The 24,582-nt window shown below is 34.3% G+C and overlaps 1 protein-coding gene across 6 annotated transcripts in view; it reads right to left on the minus strand.

Moving 5' to 3' along the window:
* The window catches only part of Epha3 (Eph receptor A3), a 335,681-nt gene that overhangs the window by 28,757 nt on the left and 282,342 nt on the right, over positions 1–24,582 (minus strand). For 5 of the 6 annotated variants that reach the window (XM_006247976.5, XM_006247977.5, XM_039088235.2 and 2 more), the window contains 4 exons: positions 22,521–22,646; positions 19,774–19,959; positions 10,581–10,642; positions 9,033–9,242 (listed from right to left, as the gene is read on the minus strand). In XM_006247976.5, the coding sequence (XP_006248038.1) occupies positions 9,033–9,242; positions 10,581–10,642; positions 19,774–19,959; positions 22,521–22,646 (584 nt within the window). The remainder of the gene's footprint in view (positions 1–9,032; positions 9,243–10,580; positions 10,643–19,773; positions 19,960–22,520; positions 22,647–24,582) is intronic. The other variant, XM_039088234.2, reaches the window with a different exon arrangement.

The raw sequence follows: 24,582 nt of genomic DNA on the forward strand, positions 1-24,582 counted from the left end.
AATGGAACTCCACTTTAAAGTCAGCAGAATCTAAAGTTAACGCTTGTTCACCATGTTTGAAGTATCAAACCTACAGTCATGCCTAACCAGCATCTGTCTATGTGCAACTTTACAAATTGGGAGTTCCAGGGAATATTCAGTTATTTGTCCCACTTGAATATTTTATTTTAGTAGAAATAATAAGTGTTGCTTTCTGGGAGCAGTTTTGATCCTCCTGTTAAATTTTTTGCCAAGTTTGTTGTCATTTCGGCAGCAATTTTGCCATATAAAAACGTAGGGACATGGGTGACATAAAACTTAACTATATTCTTCTCTTCATCTTCTCTAAAAACCTAAAATCTTGAATATCATATAAAACTCAACTCTTCAGCTTTCAAATTTCTGTACTCAATCTACATGAACAGCAAGGATGCTGACATTCACTGTGACAATTATGTAGAGGTCTTTAAGAGAGATTAACTTCTTACTAAACCCCAGGTCTACTTGATCATGTATTTTTGTCTTCCTTCTATACAGCATATAGAAAAATTTAAAGAGATGGATAAAGATTTTCGAAAACAGGTGTTAGGGGCCCTATGAAACAGTGCTTACCTGTCATTTTCCAGTATTAAACAAGAGTTTTAAACCTTTTTCGAGTCTCTAATATCCCATATAGTGAACTGTTCTTGAAAAATTCCAAAAGTCAGAACTCTGAGAATTCAGAATTTAAAATTGATAGTTCCCATACCAGTGGTTTCTATCTTCCTAATGCTTTACCCTTAAAAACAGTTCTTCACATTGTGGTGACCCCCCCCCTCCAGCCACCATAAAATTATTTCATTGCTATCTCATCACAGGAATTTTGCTATTCTTATGAATCTTAATGTAAATGTCTAATTTACAGGATATTTGATATGTGACTCCTTGTGAAATGGTCAGTCGATTCTTGAAGGTGTCATAACCCACAGGTTGATAACATCTGCATAAGACATGATGGTGTTTTTCTCTAGGAGCTTACTTGATGCCTTGCTGAATGTGGGTGACCTCAGCTTTAACTTCTAAAGAGAAGAACACTGGCTGAATGCCTGGGTGTTAAGACATAATATTTTATATTGATTATTTTAGTCTCTGTAAAAATAATTTCCTGTTGATAAGCACTGTTCCAAGAATTCTCGTTTCCTCTCTCTTGCCTGTGAGCTCTGTCAGAGTGTATTTCAAGTAGCAAAGAATTTAGGAGGGTTAATCTGAGTAAACCCAGAGTGATTGAGCATTGACTGTGGAGACAAATATTAGCCTCTCAGGTTGAAAGCAGAACTACACTGATAAATCACATTGCTGAAGGTCTCAGCCTCTATCTGCTTCACTCACTGAAGTAGACAAGGAACACTCCAAGAGGAAGCAACTCCCAGAAGATATATCTATTCTGATCGTAGTAGCTCCTTCCTAACGGTTACTGAGGGATAGTTTCAGCAGATGTTGTCTGCCATGAAAGATAAGAGACAGATGGCTCTTTAAGAAGCAGAAGCCTACCCTTGAACTCTTGAGAATTTTTTTCAATTTTATGTAAAACAATTAAGAATTTATTAATAAGCAGAAGAACGCCCATGTTCAAATAATTCTAAAAATGCCAAAACACACAACTCAAATGAGTAAGATTTATGTCCCTTCCAGCTGTTCGCACAATAAGTTAGGTCATACGAGGGGAAGCTCATACCTGTACTACAGCACACATCCTGAAGATGATGGCTAATGTGAGCTACTGTGGCTCCGGTTCTTTCCAAAATTCAGTAAATGTCAGATTCTGTATTAAGTTGTTTTAAAGTATCTTCCAAGATTATTTTAAATTAAATGAACTAGGTGTATAAAATGTTTATGTAAAAATTATTAACTGCTGAGCCCTCTCTCTAGCCCCCAAATTCGTCTTTGAAAAGGAGCACATGGCACTGCACTACTGTGCAGTGATACAAACAAGGGGAGCTTGTTCTCTGTTTCAAAATGGAAATAAGCAAATTAATTGAACTAAGCAAGACACAACAAGACGAGCATGTGTAATCACACTCATGTATGGAATTGCAAAAATATTGTTCTTATAAAAGTGAGTAGATTAGGGACTGTCAAAGACCTGGACAAAAAGGGAAAACGATAGGGAAGGTCAGGAGAGATTAATCACCAAATACCAAATTATTATTAGATTGGAGCAAGAAGTTCTGGCATGCTGCTGCACAGAACAGATACTTTCAATAAAAAACTATATATTATACACTTTTTAAAACAAGCATAGATAATATTAAATGTCTTCACCTTAAGGAAATAACAAATCTTTGAGGAAGCAGATTTATTAAACATTTGGTTCAAATATTACATATGTATGCCTGTGTTGAAGCTTACATTGTATCCCATTGAAATATATATTTTTAGTGTTTTATATAACATCTATAATTTATTTTAAAAGTTACATAAAATAATTTAAAATTATTAGGAATTTTTTTGCAATTTTGATGCCAAAGTATGCCAAAGATGCAACATTATAAATCCAAAAAGTCATATGCAATATTGCAGAAATGGTGTATGTTCATAGTAAGATAATACTAGTAATACCAAATCATTCTAATAATTAAAAATATAATATAGCTTGAAGACTCACATAGGTAATATTAGCAATTGTGAAATAACAAAGATGAACCAATAGCATTAGTTTGCAAATCCCCAGAGAGTCTTCTAATGATCTAATGATTTTGTGATTAACAGAGAGAGAGAAAGGTGAGGGGAGGGCATGGCATCAGTTCCCCTGTATATGTACACTTAGTGAGTCACTGAGCCAAATGTAAAGTAATTCCAGACATAATGTTAGCAAAACAATGGTTCTGACACCATAGTGGGTGGAGTTCATGCAGTACTGACTAACATCTTTTTTGGGTAATAGAGACAGAATGATTTACAGCTGGGCATGGTGTCTTTATGCCTACAGTAACAGAATTCAGGTGACTGAAGTAAGAAGATACAAATTTTCTTCTCACCTGAGCTACATAGCACATTTTATATGTTTATTTATTATATTTTCTATTATTTAGAACAATTTTTAAATGTAAATATATTTTGATTATATTTTCCCCTCTCCCAATCTCCTCCTCCCTACCTATCCAACTATTTTCTCAAAAAAACAAAAATTCAATACAACAAACCTTTTCAAAACTAAGAAAACAAAATAAAACCACATCCCTAAAGAAAACAAAACCCCAAACTTTATAACCAAAAAAAACCCATAAAATAATTATATGTTGGTCAACTTTTCCTGATCATGAGACATGTCCTGGATTGGTTTATATCTCCATTTTCACTCTCTTGGATAAAACTGGCCTTTGTCCTCTCCCATGAGGTGTAAGTGACAGTTCAGTTGTTAGCATAACCACACTTCTGCTAGAGGATGATTACACAAAGAACTCAAGAAACTAAACATCAAAAACCCTAATAGCCAAATTAAAATCTGGGGTAGAGATATAAACAGGTTTATTAAATTTGAAGACTGCATGCAGCAGAATTCAGAAAGATCCACACTTATTAACTGTGTAAACCTAAAATCCAAATATCAAAGACATCACCATAACACCAGATACACAGAACCTGATAGAAAATAAATAGGTTAGGATATAACCTTTAACTAAGTGGCACTGGAAAAGACTTTCTGAACAGAATACTGTTAATATGGGTACTAAGGTTAATATTTAATAATTAGCAAATCATAAAACTGAAAAGATTCTTCATGGCAAAGACACCATTGTTCAGACAAAGTGGTAGCCTACAGAATAGGAAAAGATTGTTACTAACTATACATTCCATAAAGGGTTACTATCCAAAATATACAATGGACTTAAAACATTGGACACCAAGAGAAAAATCACAAACTTAAAAATGGGCTACAAATCTAAATAGTGAGTTCTTAAAGGAGGGAGCACAGACAATTGAGATACATTTAAAGAAATGTTTAGCAGCCTTAGCCAACAGGAAATGCAAATTAAAACTACTTTGAAATTTCACCTAGCATCTGTCAGAATATCTAAGATCAATAACAAGTGATATCTCAAGCTCCTGAGGACACTACACATTGCTGGTAGGAGCACAAATTCATACAGCTGCTATGAAACCAGTGCAGTGGTTCCTCAGTAAGAGGGACATCGATATCACTAAAGATCCTATCTAAAGGATGCTTTGTCCTATCACAAAGACATTTGCTCAACAGTGATCATTGCTCCCCTCTTCAGAACAGCCAGTGACTGGAAACAAGCTAGATGTTCCTTAACAGGAGACAGGGTAATAAAAATGTGATAATTTATACAGTGAATTATTACTCAGCTGTTAAAAATTGACACCCAAAAAGATGTGGTCCCTGAACTAGAAAATGGAGAAAAAGAAAGAAAAACAGTGAGCTCTTCCCTTCATGGAACTGCTCTTACTGCAATTGATCCCCCCACCCCACCCCCACCTCTGATCTGAGTTACAGTGAGTACAAATGCATGAGATGAGATCTTGGCTCTGCTCACTTCTAGACTCTCAGTCTCAAGAACTGTGTCTGGAACACAGAAACCACTAACTTACTGCCCAAATCTGTGAATTGGTGAATCATACATGTCACCAATGACAGTCCCTACAGGGGACTGTAGATAAAATATTTAAACACATAACCATAAAGCTTCCATGTTTAATGTTCCACTTCAAAATTACAGTTTTGATTTTCCATCATGTATATATGGATAGATTTATTTTTCCCAGGCTGAAATGATCATGCTAGCCATCTGTGTAAAATGTACATTGAGAACGTCCACGGTGACTTATTTACTTTTGATTCCACAGTGGTAACTGAAGTCAATATATAATTTAGACTAGGTAGAAGTAAGTGGCTTTGTTTTGTGAAGTTGTATACAAGACTTGTCATGCCTAATTAGAGAGTGGGGAGTAGTGTGGCATTGGTTTTATTTATTTAGTTATAATATTTATTGTTAGCATATAAAGAACATGCTTAGATAATTTGTTCTTAGATTTTTTTATTCATGTATCAATGGAATATGGCTAATATTATTAATCTCCATAACATAATGTCACTTTTGATGTTATCAGTTTTCAGTTGAGAACCATTCAAGTATGAAGACTTAGGATTTCATAATTTTAATTGGAAATACTATGAACAAAACAAGACCATTAAGTTCTTTAGTATTAGCCATCATTTTTACTAATTCGAGATATGAAGTTAGATAATATAATGTTATCCACCATATTAGTGGAAACACTTCAGTAAAATCACAAATATAAAATCTATACAACATAAAATTTCCTTTATGGCCAAAGATCTGATCCTCTAAACCAAGCTTGGATTTTATTGGTTATGCTCAGTACAAATCATCATAATGAAGTAAAGACAAAATGATGTAACATTGGAAGACACATCCAAGAGAAAGTCAACTGGTTTTTTTCTAGTTTCTCAACATAGTCCATGAAACAATTATTAAGATTGCAAAAAGGCATAAGTTGCCTGACTACCTGACATATAGACAACATAAAAGTCTGCCCTTAGTCAAGTTGGGACAATGTATATAACAGCAGATCCACAACTGGTATATTGCAATTATGAGTTCTATATCAACATGATACTATGAATGTTAATTGACACAGATGTATGTAAACATGCTAATATATATGCAATCCTACACTTAAAATTTTATATAAAACAAAATACTGACGCAAAATTCTAGCTACATGACTCTTTTATTAAATATTTTTTTAAATTTTGTGCTTTCATGTATGTATATATTTGTGTATAGTAGGCATATGTTTAAGTGTGTGTAGAGAAACAGACAGACAGACAGACAGAGAGACAGAGAGAGACAGAGACAGAGACAGACAGACAGAAACAGAGAAAGAGAGAGAAACAGAAGATACAGAACCTGTACCATTGACTTCCCATGTGTGTGGATGTCAGAGTACAATTTACACTACTAGGTTCTTGCCTGTCAACATGGTTAATTTAAAATAAATTAAATGGCAGTACAGCTCAAAACAAAAGAGACAGGGAACATGTCATAATCATACTTTGAAAGTGACATGTTGAAAAAAAAGTTGAAATTCTTTGGTTGTTTATTGCGCGACAACAGAATTTCTTTGGGATTTATATTTGTGGTGCTGCCTGCTCTCGTTACACCAGCCAAAGGCAATTCAGGGGGTTTTGGTGTGATTTGTGAGGGTAGAGAGCAGCTGCAGTTATGCTTTACAAACAACTCCTAAAAACATATCACATCACATAAAACTACATCATAATTTAGATTTATATCATTGAATGACTACTGAAATGTTTATTTAGTTTTCAAGGTACTTTTCCTGGTAGAGCACCAGCAATTGACTTCTTCAAAGTGTCATTCAGGCATCTTTAGGAATCCCAAGAGCATTTCAGAGAGTCTGTGAGCTTGAAACGATTTTCATAATAACACTAAAACTTTATAGCCTTTCACATGCAACATCCCAAGAGTTTGAAGTGGGGTTTTACAAAGGGCGCAGGATGCATAATAGTAGTGTAAAATGTGCAACGTCAATATTTGGAATTTTTGCATCACTCAGGAGTAAAAACAAATTAAGAAAAATAACTTAATGTGGATATTGAAAATAGTTGATTCTTGCTTAAAATCCTTATTAAAATAGAATCACACACATTCAAATAACTGCTTATTTGCCCCTTCTTTTCATCATACTGTTGAGAACATAAGGGGAGATCATTATATGATATATAATAATATATATATATATAACATACATATACATATATATGTATATAAATATGAACACAAAAGAGAGAAGTATGGAGAAATAGACAACACGTTTAGAGATCAAGCGAATTCTCAATGACATATGTACTCCAGTTGAAGATATTTATATTTTATTTATCTATTGTTTAAATTATGTGTATGGGAGCACAGGTTTTACATGAGTGCTGGGATAAGCATTACCGTTCTTATGGACACACAGCAAGTGCTCCGGCCTACTGAGCCCTGTGTCCAGTTTCTAAGGGTTATTTTTTTATTTTGAACATAATTAGTTGATATAATAATTTCAGTACTCTTATTTATTTTGTTTGACTCCCACAAAGACGTCTGAAATAATAGAAAGGGCAGACATCCTCCCATCAAAAACACTGAATCAAATGTGTACGTGATTTTTCTTTGTTCGATTGATTGATTTCTCTCTACTTAAAAGCAACAGCATACAAAATGGCAGTGTCAAAGAGTCAATAGATTGAAACACCAAGTGGCATTTCCTGAATTGTAGAAAATACAGACTATGCAGAATATCTTAAGTGTTATTAAGCAACATGTGACGTTTAAAGTGAGTCTATCATATTTATACAAAACATATGTCTCTTGAACAACTTTAGGTATTTTCGAAAAGAGAAAAATTCATTGAATATTAAGCCAAGTAAATAAAATATTATGTAAGATGGATAGAATGATTTTGGTTACAAACACAAATGAATAAACTTGAGTTTATACATGTTTTTTGAAGCAATAAACTTTTATCTCATTCAAATCTATTCTCCCAAATATTTTGATTGAATATTTTTTAATAATGCTTTTTGACATGTTCTCTTTTTAAATTTCAAAAGGAGGAGCTCTCATATTTTTACTTAAACTAAAGTTCCAGTCAGCACACTTTTCCACAGAGCTACATATAATGCCAACTCAGCTGTTTTGATGTGTTTACATGAAAAATAGCAGTCCAATAACTTTGTAATCATACTTATCTTAAGAGTAAATCATAAAATTACTTTACTAAACAAAACTTGTTATTGGTGATTAAGTCAGCGACTTCAAAATTACTGTAGACATGCAGATGCTTCTCTAAAGGAACCTGGGCCCCCATGGGTATTTGAGAGAGCTCCAGAAGAACACAAGGATGAACACTGAGCTGCTTTGAGCAATTGTGTGTCTGATGGGAATGGATTCACTTGGCTGCTGTGGTTAGCAAGAATCTTCTGACACTGAAATTTCAAAACAAATCCCCTTGCATTTTTATTCAGAAATGATCCATAAAAATATTGACATAGCAATTCCCTTCTTCTTATCCCCTTCTTTACTTCCTCCCTCAAAAGACAAATACATGGCTCTCAAATGTCTCTAGTCCTAAACAAAGTCACAGCCAGCATAATGAAGGAAAACTGATTATCATGTTTGCCCAACCCTCTTCTACTGTAGCAGTCGTTCTGTAGAATATTCCATGATCAAGAATAGTATCTGGATCAAGAATGTTCACATTTAATATATGTAACATTATATGTGACAGAAAAATGAGAGTCTGATTCAAGAGCTAGTTTATATTATAAATATGTTCAAATATAAGTCTCTTACTACATGTGCTTTATTGAAACTGAAAGTATTTTTTTGAATAGGACAGCTGTTGCAGGAACAATACAAGCAGTGTATCTTTTTCTAGACTGTTAGAAGTTTATTGAGCCATGGAACTTTATAAAAGGCATCTTCAGAGGATTAAGCAGCGATGAGGAGTATAAAATCATTTCTTGGGTAAGTAAATATTATTCTTTGCTACATGTTTTCTCCTGGGATGAAAGTGTGGTCAGAAATATGATGCCTTGTTTGTAGAACCTGTATTGGGTGATGTTTGTAGAGAGCACAGAAGCATCAAAAGAGACCGTGGAGGATATTAACTCTAAATATTTAAAAGTAACACCCTAGTTTAAAAAAAAAACTAGAGAATTTATCAAATCTGCCTGTTAAAGGTATCTCAATCAAAAATAGTGAGTAAAATGTCAGTAGTTTAGACATATGGAAACCTTGCAGTGTTGAGCAGATGTTTATTAGACAAGGTATTATGTTATTTTACAACTATAATAGGTAACCTATCCATTTTTCACCAAATAAATGATATTTATGGAAAGATGTATCCATCTATAGAAACCTAACTGACACATGATTTTATGTTATCATTTCTGCTTGGTTGTATACTTACACATTTATAGTAAGGGAATTGTCATGGTAACGGAAACCCCCATTACTCACTCTGGTGGTGTAAGCAGCTTCAGGGTCATCTTCCAACACTCGAGAAAGTCCGAAGTCAGAGACTTTGCACACCAAGTTACTGTTGATCAAGATGTTCCGAGCAGCAAGGTCGCGGTGGACATAGCCCATATCTGAGAGGTACTTCATACCAGATGCTATCCCACGGAGCATTCCCACGAGCTGGATGACTGTAAACTGGGCATCATGTTTCTGAAATCATTTGTAATACAACTAAGATAGGTTTCCGTTATTTTATAATTTCACATGGCAACATTTTTCATTATTGACTCTACGTATTTTATGAAAAGCATCCAAGACTATCATTATCTGTGAACAAATGAGTGCATAGCTAACACAAAATTGATAGTGGCTGCATTACCCAGTATTCTATCCTAAAATCAGAAGTAAGTTAAAAAATAGGACTGTCTTGATCTTTGTATAATACTCAAGCTCATTCTCAAAAACTAATGTTAAGAAAAAATTAAATAGCATGGATATTTCAAGATGATAACTATTTGATTTATATTTCACTATGTTCTCTTGGTTATAATTTTAGCAATCATCATAAACAAGTAATTATGAGAAAAAATGTATTTGCCCAATTTTTATGTTATGGCCTGACCCTTAGTTATAGCTAGTCAAAGAAAACATGATGAAAGACAATGTCACAGAGTCCTGGATGGAAAACCTTCTAATGCATTTGTATTTAAATAGCAATATATAGTTTATAAGGCATAGATAATTTATAATTATATCATATTTAAAGCATTTACTTCATAAAAACTTTTGAAATATATGAAAAATAGTTGTCCCTAAAATTATATATGGCTTATTAATATGAAAAATTCCTCTTTCTTAGAAAACTTAGGAATTTCAATTTTTCTATGCATTTTATGTCAGTTCATTAGCCCATCTGTTATCTATTAATTTGTAAAATTCTAAAAAGGCCCTGGGGACAGAGTAAATAACTTTTGTTATCTCCTGAAATCATTTTTATTTGAATGTTCTATAGATTTTGCATTTCTTTAACATATTTTTAGTAAATTAAACTGTAACATATTAAATATATTATAAAAACAAACATTAAAATTAAAACATTATTACAAAAGTTAGATCTCTCATTTGAGAATAGGTATTCTTTACCATTTCATCAAACACTTGATATCTGAGATCTATCTGGGTTGATTAACAAGAAGCATAAAGAAATATTTCTGCCTTATATCAATTTCACTTATATCTGAGTTTAGGGTCACTCTTTAATCTTTAAATTTGTTTTAAAGATGTGATTTGGGGCAATACAAAAGTGTTAGCACTGTTATTTAAATGTTTAAATATAAACCATTCATATTTGGAGGTAAAAGATAAAGATAAAATTTTAAAATTTCCCTTACTAAGTAATCCGAGTCTATTTCACGTTTACTTGGAAAAATACTTAGTAAAACATTAGAAGACATATAATATTTTCTATGACACACTTGTTAATATGTATGTTTATATACAATATATCAAAGAGACACGTAAGTACTATAACTATGACAATTTACTCACACGTAAGAAACTGTCCAGGGAACCATTCTCCATGTATTCTGTGACAATCATCACTGGCTTACCTAATAAATAATGAATGTGAATGATAGATATATATTTATCAGCACTCTTAGCTGGTATCAACTAAAGGACATTCCTATATTATTAATTTTGACATATCTAATAAACATAGGCAACATTTTTGTTCCCCAAACACTACAGTGTTGTGATAACATGCACATTTCAAAGTAAAATGCAAAAAAAGGTAGACCCTAGAACAAAGGTTCAATAACCTACTTTATCTAAATTAAATTATTTATCACAGTGTTTCCCAGCCGTAAAATATCCAGATGTGTCTCTTTATTCGTTTGCGTCGAAGGTATCACTGAGCAATCAAACATTTTATCTTCACCCTCATTGTTTTAGTTTCATTTCTGTTACTGTGAAAAAAATATACTTTGGCAAAAAGCAAATCAGGTTAAAAAATGATGTTTTGCTTACAACTTCACATCGTAGCCTATTATTTTGGGGAACTAAAGGCAGCAAGAATTGGACTGGTGAGTTATTTCTCAGTTAAGAGCTGTGAGTAATGAATGCTTGTCTATCAGGTCTCAGCTCACTGATGCTTTGTTCATGAAGTTCAGGACATGAACCTAGGGAATGATCCCAACTACTTTTTAGGCTGAGTGTGCCCACATCTAGAAGCACAATAAAGACAATTTCCCACAGACAAGACTTAGTTCAGGCCATCAAGACACTCATTCACTGAGACCCTCTTCACAGGTGATTTTTGACTGTGGCAGATTAACAATTAAAACCAATCACCTCACTGAGATTGTTCAAGGATTTAGCAATCATTTATCTTCTCTGTAGCATTTATGGAGCTGTAGGATGTAGGTCAGACTTAAGATTCTCCCTAATTTCCTTGTCTTCAGTTTTTAAGGGCGATCTTCCTACAGTTACATTTTCATATAACAAAATGTTTGACCTATTGTTTTATGATTATTTTCCAAGTTAGTGAACCCAGGTTAAGCTAGAACTGGGAGTTCTTGAGAGTCCTTGACAATACAATAGGCTCTGGTCAAACAATCAGGTCTGTCTAATTGCATGACGCAGTAAGAAGTTTCCTTCTGAGAATGTCCTCTAAATAGAAATCAATTCATTGAGTTGTTATGTTTTTGTGTTCTTAATTCTTCTTTCCCCCGAGTCCATATATATTAATTTCCTTCATATATATAAATTTCAACTATTTTAATAGTTTGAGACCTGATTTATTTTTTCCTTTCTTATGGTAATAGTTATTTTACTTTTACTACTAAGACAGGCTATCATGTAGCCTAGACACCTTTTGAAGTGTAGCCTGCCAATGAACTTCTGATCCTAGCCTTCCTTCCGTCTGGTGAATGTTCTTCATATACACATATGTCATACCCTGTCTGTCCAGTGCTAGGGATCAGACACTGTGCTTCATACAAGCTGGGAAGCACTCTACCAATTTAGCTACCCTTTCAGTTAGTTTGTCCTTTTTGATCCTACAAATTATCCTCTTTTCTTTACTTAATTTCTTTACACTTCCCTTTTATAGGTGTAAATCAACAACATATACTGAATCAGTATGATGCAGACTATTCTTAAGTTACTTAAAATTTTGATAAATCTTAAGAATTTAATCGAATTAAATATGCACATATTTAAATTACATGAAAACTTTCACATAATTTTTTACATATTATCAACTAATACATTGGACTATTTTCACTAACGCATCTATTTATTTACATTCTTCTAGTGCCACATCAATGTATTTGTTCGATTTAACCATATGTCTTGTTTTCCCCAAATGTTAGCTAAACGTTAGTTTGACAAGTTTCGAGAAGAAATGCAAGCTTTACTTGTGACATAGAAATGTTGTGTTCTCAGATACTTTAATTCTGTCCCTGTCTTTTAGTAAAGTACATGAATGATTTAAAGAATGAATGAATGAAAAGTAAGCCTGCTTATTCTAAGTCTCTACAGATCATTATCAGGGTCTGCGCTCCTTCCTAGTATGATTCTGGGAGGAATAATATGGAACCCAACCTGAGTGCATATTTCAAAAGTAGTTGAAGAAAGTCTGCTCCATTTCACTGTTTGCTGCCTTTGTATGCCATTCGGACTCTCTGCTTATCGTGGATTTCCTCTGGCTCGCAGCCTTATGGCCATTTCATTTCTCATTAGCATGTGTTGTAAAATGTTTGGCAAGGGAAATAAAAGTAGCTAAGAAGTCAAACCAGTCAATTAAGCCATAGCCCCATGACGATAAGAAATGAGATCAGGCTGCCTTGAGCTCTTCTAATTTAGGTATTTGTAAACACTTCAGTTAAGATAGGCAAGTCTAGAAATGTGCTTTGCATTAAGTTCAAAGATCCAGCAAGCTAAATGTACAGACAAAGAGCAAACAGAATCACTTGGAGAGCAATATCCAAACTTACAGTTCCCTCAGTGATCTTGATAAATATGGTTAGAAAACAAAGACCCTGGAGTAGTGGTGAGATTCTGCTGCAGCATACTTTAAATCCAGTGGGGAATGATCTACAAAACACCAGCTCATCTGTACATTATGCAGTGTGCCGAAACTGAAATTTGCCAAACCATCCTGTGTGCTTTGATCAGCACATGACACAATCTACATTCTCAAAATGGAGCCTGTATCATTTATTGTCACTAGAGATCCTAACACACATCTTGAACTATGTAGTAAGACACAGAAAAAATTCTAGCATAAGATTGACAGAAGAATATTTACCCAAAATCATGGAGGCAAATTTTACAGTACAGTTTCACTTCTACTCCTGAATTTATTAAGTATAACAGAAGAAATAGCCTTTCACAGTAATACAGTAAAGAACCAAGCCAGTCTGTTATAAGAAGTTCATTTCTCCAATTATCCACCGCAGTTCAGAGATATTAGAGGTCACGTAATCACTGCTCAATGATAGCATCTAAGAATTCCAGATTAAGGCCTGGATATTGATAACTACAATTATCTTAGGCATGATTTCCATAAAAACAAGAGTTGGATGGTATATTATAGGCAGTATAATCAAATTGTCTTTAACTTTTTCTAATCTGAGTTTTGGGGTTACAATCTTTACATTCAAATTTAAAAATATTTATCAATATTAAAATATTAAAGGAAATGCTAGCTGCCTCCAAACAATACTATTACTATTTCTAATAGTAAATTGCTATGTCTAGTACATTAGATACACTGTTTATTTGTCTCTTTGTGTTGGGACAGAGCCTTGCTAAGTGTCCCTTGCTGTCCTTAAGCTAATGATCTTCTTGTGTCAGCTACTTGTATGATTGGTTACTGCTATGTAATGTGTGGCTCCTTAAGCACACTTTTATATATGGGAGTGAGACAAAGTAAAAACCATTGCTGATAGCAGTAATATCCTCAAGTGCATGTGCTAATGAAAGCAGATTAAATCCATCTGAGTTAAGTTTTAACTCTACAGCTAAGCCAGTGACAATTGTGGAGGTTGTGCACATGATTGGAATTTGGCTAAGTTGGTCCCTGCTTTTTGTATATTGGGTCTGAATGTCTAGCTCCAAGCATCCCTCATCAACCATAGTTGCTACCTTGATTCTAAATCTTTCAATCCTGCTGGTATTAAAGTATACATGTTTTCCTGAAAAAGAATAGTATTTGTAGTAAATGTGTACATTTTCATATGTGTGTGCAGCTGCGTAAATTCACAAAGAGGCTTGTCATTAATTTTCAGTTTGTTCTTCTATTGCTCTGTGCTTGAGTTTTTTGTGACAGAATCTTTTAGCTCATCCCCAAACTCACTAATTACACTAGAATGAAATATGAGCAAGCTTTGGGGATCCACCTGTTTACACCTCACCTTCCCTTTAGCTCAAAGGCTGAGTTAACAGTTGTGGACACTGCCCTATACAGTTTTTACATGGTGCTCAGGATTCAAACCCAGGTCATCATCTTTGTTCACTAACACTTTACCCTCTAAGTCATGTCTCCAGACCATTATGTTTTCTATGTATGACATGTTAAATAAACTTTAAATTTAATGTAGTTTACTTCTGAATATATTAGTTCCTTTGTTCTTTTAGCAGTTATAAAAATTCAAATTATTAATTATTACACCAACCACTTTGAATTCTAAGAATAAACTAAACTTGGGCAAAATATGTTCCATTATTGTCAATATTTTAATTATTTCTTCCCTATTCACACTTCTCTTTTTGTATATTGGTAAAAATGGCTTTATAATTGCTATTACTAAATTTTATTCTGCATTACTATGAGTAGCTGTTTTATTCTCTGATAACTCATTAATGTGAGGCACAATTATTATAATATATTAAGTTTGTGTGTGTGTGTGTGTGTGTGTGCAGTGTTTAAAATTCTTTCAAGTATAAGGTTACTTTGGTGGTCTATACCTTTAATTCCAGCACTTGGGAGCAGAGGTAGGCGAATCTCTGTGACTTTGAGGCCAGTCTGGTATACAGAGTGAGTTTCATGATACCCAGGACTTAACAAAGTCATTATTGATGTGAATTATTGCTCTTTGAAATTCAGATCACAGGTGGCAGGAAATCATGCTCTCACAAATTTTATATGTTCAAATATTCTCACATTATTAATTATTTGAGAATTTCATACAATGTATTTTCATCATATTAACCCTTTCCCCTCTCCACACTAAGCTAACATTGTGTCTCCCTTTTATTTTTATGTTTAAATCATCAACATGTGACTTAATCACATGATGTTGGACGTGTGGTCCTCCACTGGAGCATGGTTCAACTATAAGAGTCCATACCAACAAGAATGATTCCCCCTCTCCCAGAAGCTATCATTTTTGATTAGTTCTTAGTTATAGGTGGTACTTCATGCCATCTCCCATCTCCAGGATGGAATTTTGCCTGGCTTGACCTTCTGCAGATCATGTACATGCTGCCATAAAGGCTGTGAGTTCATATGTGCTGTTGCCCTATAGTGTCCTGAAATTGTGGTCTCCATAAAGCCATCAACCCCTGTGGCTCTTATAGTCTTTCTACTATTCCACAAAGATCTCTGAGGAAGGTTGTGACACAGTTGACCCACTTATGACTGAGATTTCCACAGTCTCTGTCTTTACAAATGACCTGTTCTGGTCACTGGATTCATCATTATCTACATAACTTGAATTTAATCTTTCAATATTTAATCTTTCAAAATGCCAAGACACAATGCTATTAATATAAATGAGAAAAACATGCAACACCAATTCCATGGTAATTCCAACTTAGCCATGCAAGTGAACAGTTAAAAATGGGATAAGCCAAATCCTTTAAACATATAAAACATAATTTCCTTCTTAGTTTCCCTTAAATATACTGATGAAGACCTACTTAGTTATGTTCTATGGCATGCTGGTATATGAGTCTTGACTCAATTGCCAATTTGCAATTGTGTCGGTGTCACATTTTTGCTTGTGTCATCAATATCTTCCCTCTCTATAACTGGTGGAATAAACACTATGTATGTATTCCCTACTGAGAAAGTCATAAGAAATATATAGTACTAGAAAAAGCACAGAAGAGACTTTTAGATAGAAGCAAGTGATGTCATGAAGATTATATTGTCACCTACGCATGACATCTTCTAACCATGCTCTCTCATCTTATGTACAGTGAATAGAAATATCTCAACTCTTTGTGCAATATAGACATTAACAAGGACACATAAGAAATCCCTTAATGCACCATCCACAGTGTTGCTCATCATGCAGGATTACATATAGATATGCAGTAAATCTTTTTGATGCTGCAATTTCTTTCAGTTTCTAGAAAATAATTCAAGGGTAAAATATACCATTACACTTTTTTCTTTAAAGAAATGCTACTAGTTAAAATTTTGCCAATGGTAATTACTGTTGGAGCCTGAGCATCAGTTAACTAATGGCGTGATGGCAGAAATATCAAACATTGGCTGAAACTAAGTCCCATCCTTTGAACTTCAGTAAAATTGATAACACATGTTGGTACCTAGCTCTGGTCAGAGTGCTGCAGCTTTCTGCTACTCTGAAGATCAGAGGCTCTATCACCTTCTCCTGTTCAAGGACGCTAGGCTCAACCAGTGCTGTGCCATTAACATTGTTTATGGCTCAACTTAAAGAAATGAAAAAACAATTATATAATGATCTTTCAAAAGGGAGATCTGAAAATAACATATTACTTATGTTGTGTGGTTCCTGCACATGATAAATAGCAGATTAATAGCAATAATCAAAAGAACTGCTTTTAAGCAAAGCAAAAAAATAAAAATAAAAACAACCTAGGAATTATTTTTCCATAATTTTCTTTTGGTGACTCATTGTCTCATGCTTAGTCAGAAGTAGCACATACTGGTCATGTATATGCACTAATCTTGTAGATAGTATGAGATATTTACCATGTCTGAAAATATCACAATGTTGTTAATTATTTGTTTCACATGCAGAAGCACCTGTAGCGGGTTAACATGCAAGAGGGTCTCACACTGAATAAGGTCGATTTGGAATTTGATTTCCAATCCACTGAATTCCTAATTAAAACAAGAACGGGCTCATTTTTCTGTTGTAAATACCATCCTGTGCATGAAAATGAAGTTCAACTTCACTCTGCTTGTGTGTGCACATGCATCTCTGGATGTTGTAGATAGATTGAGTTATAAGCCAAAGAGGTTTGGAAAACCAAATCATCAGAAAAATAACTAACATTTAGATGCAGAGAAGCTTTCTTTTACATTAAACAAAGCATATTAAGATGATACTAAGTTTGCATCTCCCTCTGCCACTGCTGGTCGCCAGACTTAGAACATTTAAACATGTCACAGAGGCGCTCAGAATCGAATTCAATGTAGAGTACTCTGTTATATGGACAGTGTGAATGGCTGTATTTTTATAGAGTGAGCTTAGCAGCTGTTCTTGTTCTCATTTGACTAGGGAGATATAACACATTTAAAACTTTTTCTCCAAAGCGGTAGTTGTGGCTGACATTAGGATGCTCCAGAATCAGACTTGACTAAAATGCTCAACACATCTTATCTGTTTTGCAGTTTATTAAGTCTTTGGTCTTAATTTTTTTCTGCATTTTTTGTCTTGGGTTTTTCTTTTGGATATTTTATTGTTTTTCTTTGCTTATTGTAATTCATTTTTAGAATTTGTTTTTAGATACAAAGAAATTTTCCTACAATATTTACTGTTTTGCGCTGACTTAATTGCAATAAATGTGTTCCATGGCACAGCAAACAGGTCACTTTTACTAACTTGTTGACACAGGAATGAAAGGAAACAACACCAGGTGGATGCAGTCCTATAGCTCCTTGCTGAGCATTGGTTCAAAGCTAGAATTTTGTTTGATGGTCACTTTTATCCACTCTTCCTTATATGTTTATGCTGGAAAAATGAGTGACAATTATCCAGGCTCAAATGTAATAATTTTCTCCATTGCTCTCTGATTGAAACAATTATGTAAATGAACTTCTGTGACAAACATACTAGATTCAATGTTACTGAGAGTCTTTTCCCAGCAATTAATGTCCCTCTCCTCCTCTGTTACTTCCTTTGCTTTACTTTCTACTCCTTCGTTCTTCTCTTTGTTTTGTGCTTTTATATGACTTGTTATTAATTTATTAGTTTATTTATAATTATTTATTTATTTATGTTTATCCATGTTACATACTGCTCAGTGTCCCTACCTCCTGGATTACATCATTGTCCTCTCTTCAATCACTCCTGCATATCTCTCCTCACTCAATTTCCTTGCCTCCTTTTCCATTGAATGTTTTACATGTATATATATAATATGCATTTATAATTTAAATATATTAAATATATAATATATAAATGTATATGCATGTAAGTCATTTTGCCCAATTTATGTTTGATTCCTGACACAGTGGAAACTTATTTATTTTGACCAGGGCTAAACTTAGTTATATCCCTGACATCTCTGAGGAATATAATCTTGTTTGGGGTATTTTATTTCATTTTCTTTTTTCATTTATGTATTTAGGTTTTGCATATGGTGAATGGCACTGTGCACAAGATGCTACAGCCCAGGGAGGATATGGTGCATCCTCTACTGCTCTCTGTCTCATTCCTTTGAGATAGGGTTACTCATTAAACATGGTACTAAGACTCTATGCCCAGCAAACACAGTAATCCTCCTGGCTTCTTCCCATTCAGCACTTCCTTTATTTCACATAAAAACTTAAAAGAAAATCAAAGTTTTTCTTAAGTATGGCATGCTCTTGGGTAGAAGGCATTTTCTTTTGAGCTACACTAAAGTGGGAGAAGCTATCAGTGCCACTTGGAAAGGTCTGCACGTAATGTTACAGAAAAATATCATTGTGCAGAATATAACACGTAATGCCTGTTGGTAACCATACAGTATGGAAATGTGGTGCCAGTGAATTATCCCCTGAATGATGCCAAATTTTCTGCCATATGTTGTCATTCACTGGATGGAGTCTGTTGCCAATTTCACTTTTTCTTCAGCCCGTGATCCAAAATCTTGAGAAAAATATATGCAACCCATTCTCAAGAGGTTTACGTTGGGACCAGAGCCAAGAATCGCAGAACTGCCTCACAGGATCTTTTTATGCTGGCTGAAAAACCATCATGGATATAAATCCAGCGCTCTGCAATGACCCCAAGTCAGAAGCTCCCCAGTGCAACCAGAAAGGCACTGGAAGCCTAAGTCAAAACTACCTGAAATCCATTGGGGAGCAGCAAGATGCCTTGAGTCTCTTGTGACTTCCAATCTTACATCTTAGAAAAAAAACCCCAAGATGCCTATAATTTTCTTAAAGGCAGGAGGAGAGCAAGGGGGACAAATTTCTGAGGGTTTATGTGAAGCTGATGAGTAATACAAGATAAGGCAGCTAGGTGGGAGTTCCTGTCAAAATCCAGTCATTACTTATCCTACTATGAAAACAAGATTATTCTTCAAAATTCTTTGCAAGACAATCTTTCAATCCACAGACTAGTGTCAGAAGTCAGGGCTTTGTGTATAATAGAACAGCACTGGCATTTAATCTATTCCCAGAAAATATAGGATCATTCTCAATAGAATTTCAGTTAGAACCAAGCTACTTGTGATATCAAAACGCTCCAATGCTTTTGAGTTCATGCAATATCTCTTCAGCATAAACAAAAGTTGGCCTTGTGGATTTACTTACTTTTAGTGACAACTCCTTCCAGTCGGATGATGTTGGGGTGGTCAAACTGTCCCATGATGCTTGCTTCTCCTAGAAAGTCTCTCCTCTGCTTCTCCGTGTAGCCCACTTTCAGGGTCTTGATAGCCACTGAAATCTCTTTTTTTGAAGGAAGTTTTAAGCGACCACTGCAAACTTCTCCAAATTCACCTGTTAGGATATAAAACGAACAATAAAATATAATGAAATATTAAAAATTCATGAGGATGAGTAGATAGCTCAGTGGGTAAAATATGCAGTCGCAAGTTAGGAAGTCCAGCACTCAGGCCAGGTATAGTGGTACATGTCTGCAACCTCAGTCTGGGGTAGGAGCAGAGACAGGTAGATATCCTGGGCTTGTAGGTCATCCAGTCTAGCCACAGTTACAAGATCAGGTTCAATGAGCAATTATATCTCAAAAACCACAAAAATTAAATATAGATAAATAGAAGAAAACATTCAGGATTAACCCCTGCTTTCAATGTGGAAAGGCATATGTTACGGAAGCATATCACACACACACGCACGCACACACACACACACACACACACACACACATACACACACCACATAACACACTCCAAAATAATCAAAACAGAGAGCAGCTTCTTCTTTTAAATAATACCATTAAAATCTATATGTTTGGACTTTCAAGGTATATTCTATGAGCTCAAAAAAGTTTTGGAGATGGCAATATAAGTTGACTAAGAAATTCTAGGATCTTTGTAGACTTTGACAGAAGTTCTACATGGTTTAAATCAGCACATCATGAAATTGCAAGTGGAGAATTGAGAGAAGCATCTAATGGAAGTTGTACTTCTTGTTCTAATCGCTAACATCTTTTAAGGTTATCAACAGGCCAGCACAGATATTAAGATTTAACACTGGATTAATGTCAGATGTTTGGAACTATTCTGTTTCGCTATGATGGCCAAATTGGCGCTCTCTCTCTCTCTCTCTCTCTCTCTCTATATATATATATATATATATATATATATATATATATATACATAGGCTCACTGAAAATGGGAGTGCAGGCGTCTGCTATCAATTCACTTTACTGGATACTGGTTTGTTGTATTATTGACACACTAGCTATAAAGTTCTCTGGGCTTCTGGGAGGAGAACAATGAATGATATAACAACGTCAAATGAAGCGCAGTCAGTTTTACCTAGAACTCACTGTAGAAATACTTCTCTTAGACTTAATGTTCTCAACAAAGCTGCTTTAATATACACATGATCTGAAAATTGTTGAACATGAAATATTGCTGAATGTTGAAGCTTCCAGTATAGTAGGCATAAAATTTCCTTGAATCACTAGGACCCTACCAGTTACTCATAAGATTTACCTATCGCTATGCCAATAGATGCTGGGCATCTTCTGAAAGATGCTCTTAAACATACAGTTCTCTGAGTCTGTTTTAGCTGTAAGTGCCACCCACAGAATGTCTTACCGCATTCTTGTACAGATGAATGGATCTGTATGTACTGCATTTAATCATTAATCTTGTAGTAACCAGAGAGGGGTTATTTTTGAAGTATTTTTCAATTAATTATTTTTGGTTAATAAAGCATTGATGAGTGTTTCTTAAATATGGTACATGATGTGTCAGCTGGAGAGAATGTGAGACAATCTGATTATTTACTTACTTACTTACTTACTTACTTTTTTGTAAAATAAATGTTTTGACCTCCAAAAATAGCAGAATATCCTATTTATTTCCTGCTGCATCACAACAAATATTTTGCCTTCTAATTAGGACGTTTAAAACGGTTAAACCTCCACTGACTTTGCCTTATTATGTGAATCCAGCCTCCACTGTTTACAAAGCAATGACTTATGCTATACCTTGACAAAGCTATTTGCAGTCCAAAATAAAAGATGCATACATTCTTCCCATATTTCTCATGTAGTGAGAGTGATGCATGTTTCATGAAATACCAACAGACCTCAGAGTGAACAAGGAAAAACAATCCTAGTTTCTGAGCAATGGTTGTAACTATAGGTTCCACTGGCCTGGAGGAATAACAGAACAATATTTGAGAAATCAACTTCTTTCCTAAACTCAAGACAGAATATGTCACTACAGACATGGGGATAATAGGGAAAAAGAGAAATTGCACCATAACTTAGAATGTAAAACAAAAAAAGAGTTTAATTTCCGTTCACGGGGTTATCAGAACATTCCCAGGGAGTTTTAGTGCCATTTGTGTAAAAATCTATAAGGTGAATATTAAATTGAAGTATCTTACATTATTTAAAACATATACTCAAAACAATCACATGACATCTACGTCAAATGCATCAGCCTTTTACTTTTGATTTTTGGTTCTCTGAAACACACTTTTAAACTAAAAATCAAGATTTACAATGACTAGTTTTGTTTATAGTGAGACTCACTTTTCTTCTTCTGTCCCCATTTAGTCAATAGCTTTGTGACACATGATCAGCTCTTAGCCACTGCTCTTAATGTCCCTGAATTTAATAAATAAAAGGCAGCCATGGTCTGAGAGTCTCTAAGTCTGGCACCTTTGAAATAATTACATTCCATTAAATGCTGTATTTATTTATTGTCTGTCTTTGATCATGAAATCAGAAAATGCCTGTCTCCATAGTAGTACACTTAAGGACTCAAACTGAGAGCAAGCTCATGTTCCTCCTGTAGCATTCTTCTTGCTAGTTTGAAACTCACAATTAACAACTTGCTGGTAGAACTTTGACATCTTACCTGCTCCAACAACTTTGTCGATGGCTATGTTGGTGGCATCCAATTCTTTCGCAAACTCATGAACTGCTTGTGTAGGGTCTTCATATGTATGTGGATCAACATATGTCCTGAGACCTGGAAGTCTTACTATTATAAAGAAAAGCATGATTTGCCTGAGCAAACTTCAAAACGTCAGTGGCTGAAAACGAAATGTCTATCACTCTCACTTGTATGCACCTTTAGGCTACTCTGTAATATGAAAAAAATTGATAGAGATATTATCCTGATTATAAGAAGATTGTGGCCATGAAGCACAAAGGGGAAGGATGATAAAGTATTTCTCTGCTTAGACACGAGAAATGGACATAGAAATGCAGATCTCAGGAGGAAGATGATATGAGTGTGAGGGCCATGGAAGTTACTACCACAAACCATCATACCAGTGTACTAAACACTTCCAATTCAGCAGCACAGAATAGCCAAGTATCTTTACAGTGTGCCACCTGACAGCAAATCAAAATGCATGGATATGTTCAGGAGTCAGAAGAGAGACTTAAGTATAAAGTAATTAAAGCCCTGAAAAAAAAAACTCAGAACATCTCTGATACTACTGGATGTATATATTGTTTTATTTATTCACAGATGAGCTCACCATCTGAACTGAGAAATGGAGTTTCAGCTTTGTATTTTCTGTGCACAGCAGCAAACTATCAGTGGGCTGAAATCATGTGTGACTCTGAACGTAACTAAAAGCAATGTAAATATTATTTAAAAGCCAAATAGTTACGCTGAGAAGCCATTTTAAGCATAAGACATATACGTAACTTCATGTCACGCTTATTTATCAAATTATTCTGAATTTGAAATTCTCATGTAAATAAATTCTCATATAAATAGCATATCAAAGAACTGAAAGGTCATCATCTATTTATCATTTAATATTATAACATGCCTTTCATCATTTGGCAAAACTATCACAATAGTTATATTAAAGAATATCCCTATTCTTTAATAGAGAATTTGGAATGCTCAAATTACCTACAAAAAAGATTTAAATAAGAATCTACAGGAAATCTATGAACACACTCTAACATTAAGGATTGAAAATCGATTCCATCAAAGGTTGTTGACATTATAGCTAATTTCAATTTTTGTAACACGGATCACATTGTTTTAATATGAACCAAATATGCTTAAAATATATTTTCTTATTTAATTACACTTAAAGGTTGAAGATTTACTTTTAGGAATAAAAACAGACACTGTAATTTACAAAAATTACTTTATAATTGCAGCATCTCATTTAGAAAAAGATAACTAAACAATGCATTGGCCCAATTGGAGTTGGTTTGAAAGGGAAATGAATAATTATCAGGAGTTATCCTCAGGGTAAGCCTTCATTCAGCGGAATAGCACTCAATGAATCCAGTGTTTCAGAGTATGTGTGTTTGTTCCTTAAAGCCTGATTTATTCCCTGGAACATTTATTCTTTTCTGTAAAAGCAGATGTGGACTCATCCTTTAAAGCAAGGATTTATTATTTTTAATATTAAACTACTATCAATAGTCTCAATAGTAAGACTCCATGCCTACAGAAAGCTCTCATGCATTTCTTGATTTTGGAACCACTGAGTTTCTAAAATATTTTAGGAAATAAATATGTGTTAGAATCTTCTAGCGTTAGTCAGTTTGTTCACATTTAAATGCTCCAATTACTGATTTATCTGATGTATGTTGATCTGCTTCTAATTTTGAATAGTAAAGAAGTTTACTATTTCTCCTTAAGAAAGAAACTAACATTTTGAATATAAAGCTGTATATTTTCATTAAATAATTGCAAATCTTGGGCTTTATTAAATTTAAAGACCTAAGCTCATGTTAGGGAGAGTTGCTGGCATTAGACTTTTTAAAAATGTGAGATGATTGTGACATGCCATGTCTGAAATTGAACTAAAAATATGCTGTCATTTTTAAAAGTCCTAAATTGAGTTTTTAAAGTCAGACATAGAGGAAAATGTGATGAACTAAATAATACAAAGCTGGAATAGTCATTTTCCTCTCAAAAATTAATCACATTTGCTTCT

This window comes from Rattus norvegicus, chromosome 11 (assembly GCF_036323735.1).
Source record: "Rattus norvegicus strain BN/NHsdMcwi chromosome 11, GRCr8, whole genome shotgun sequence".
Classification (NCBI taxonomy): Eukaryota; Metazoa; Chordata; class Mammalia; order Rodentia; family Muridae; genus Rattus; species Rattus norvegicus.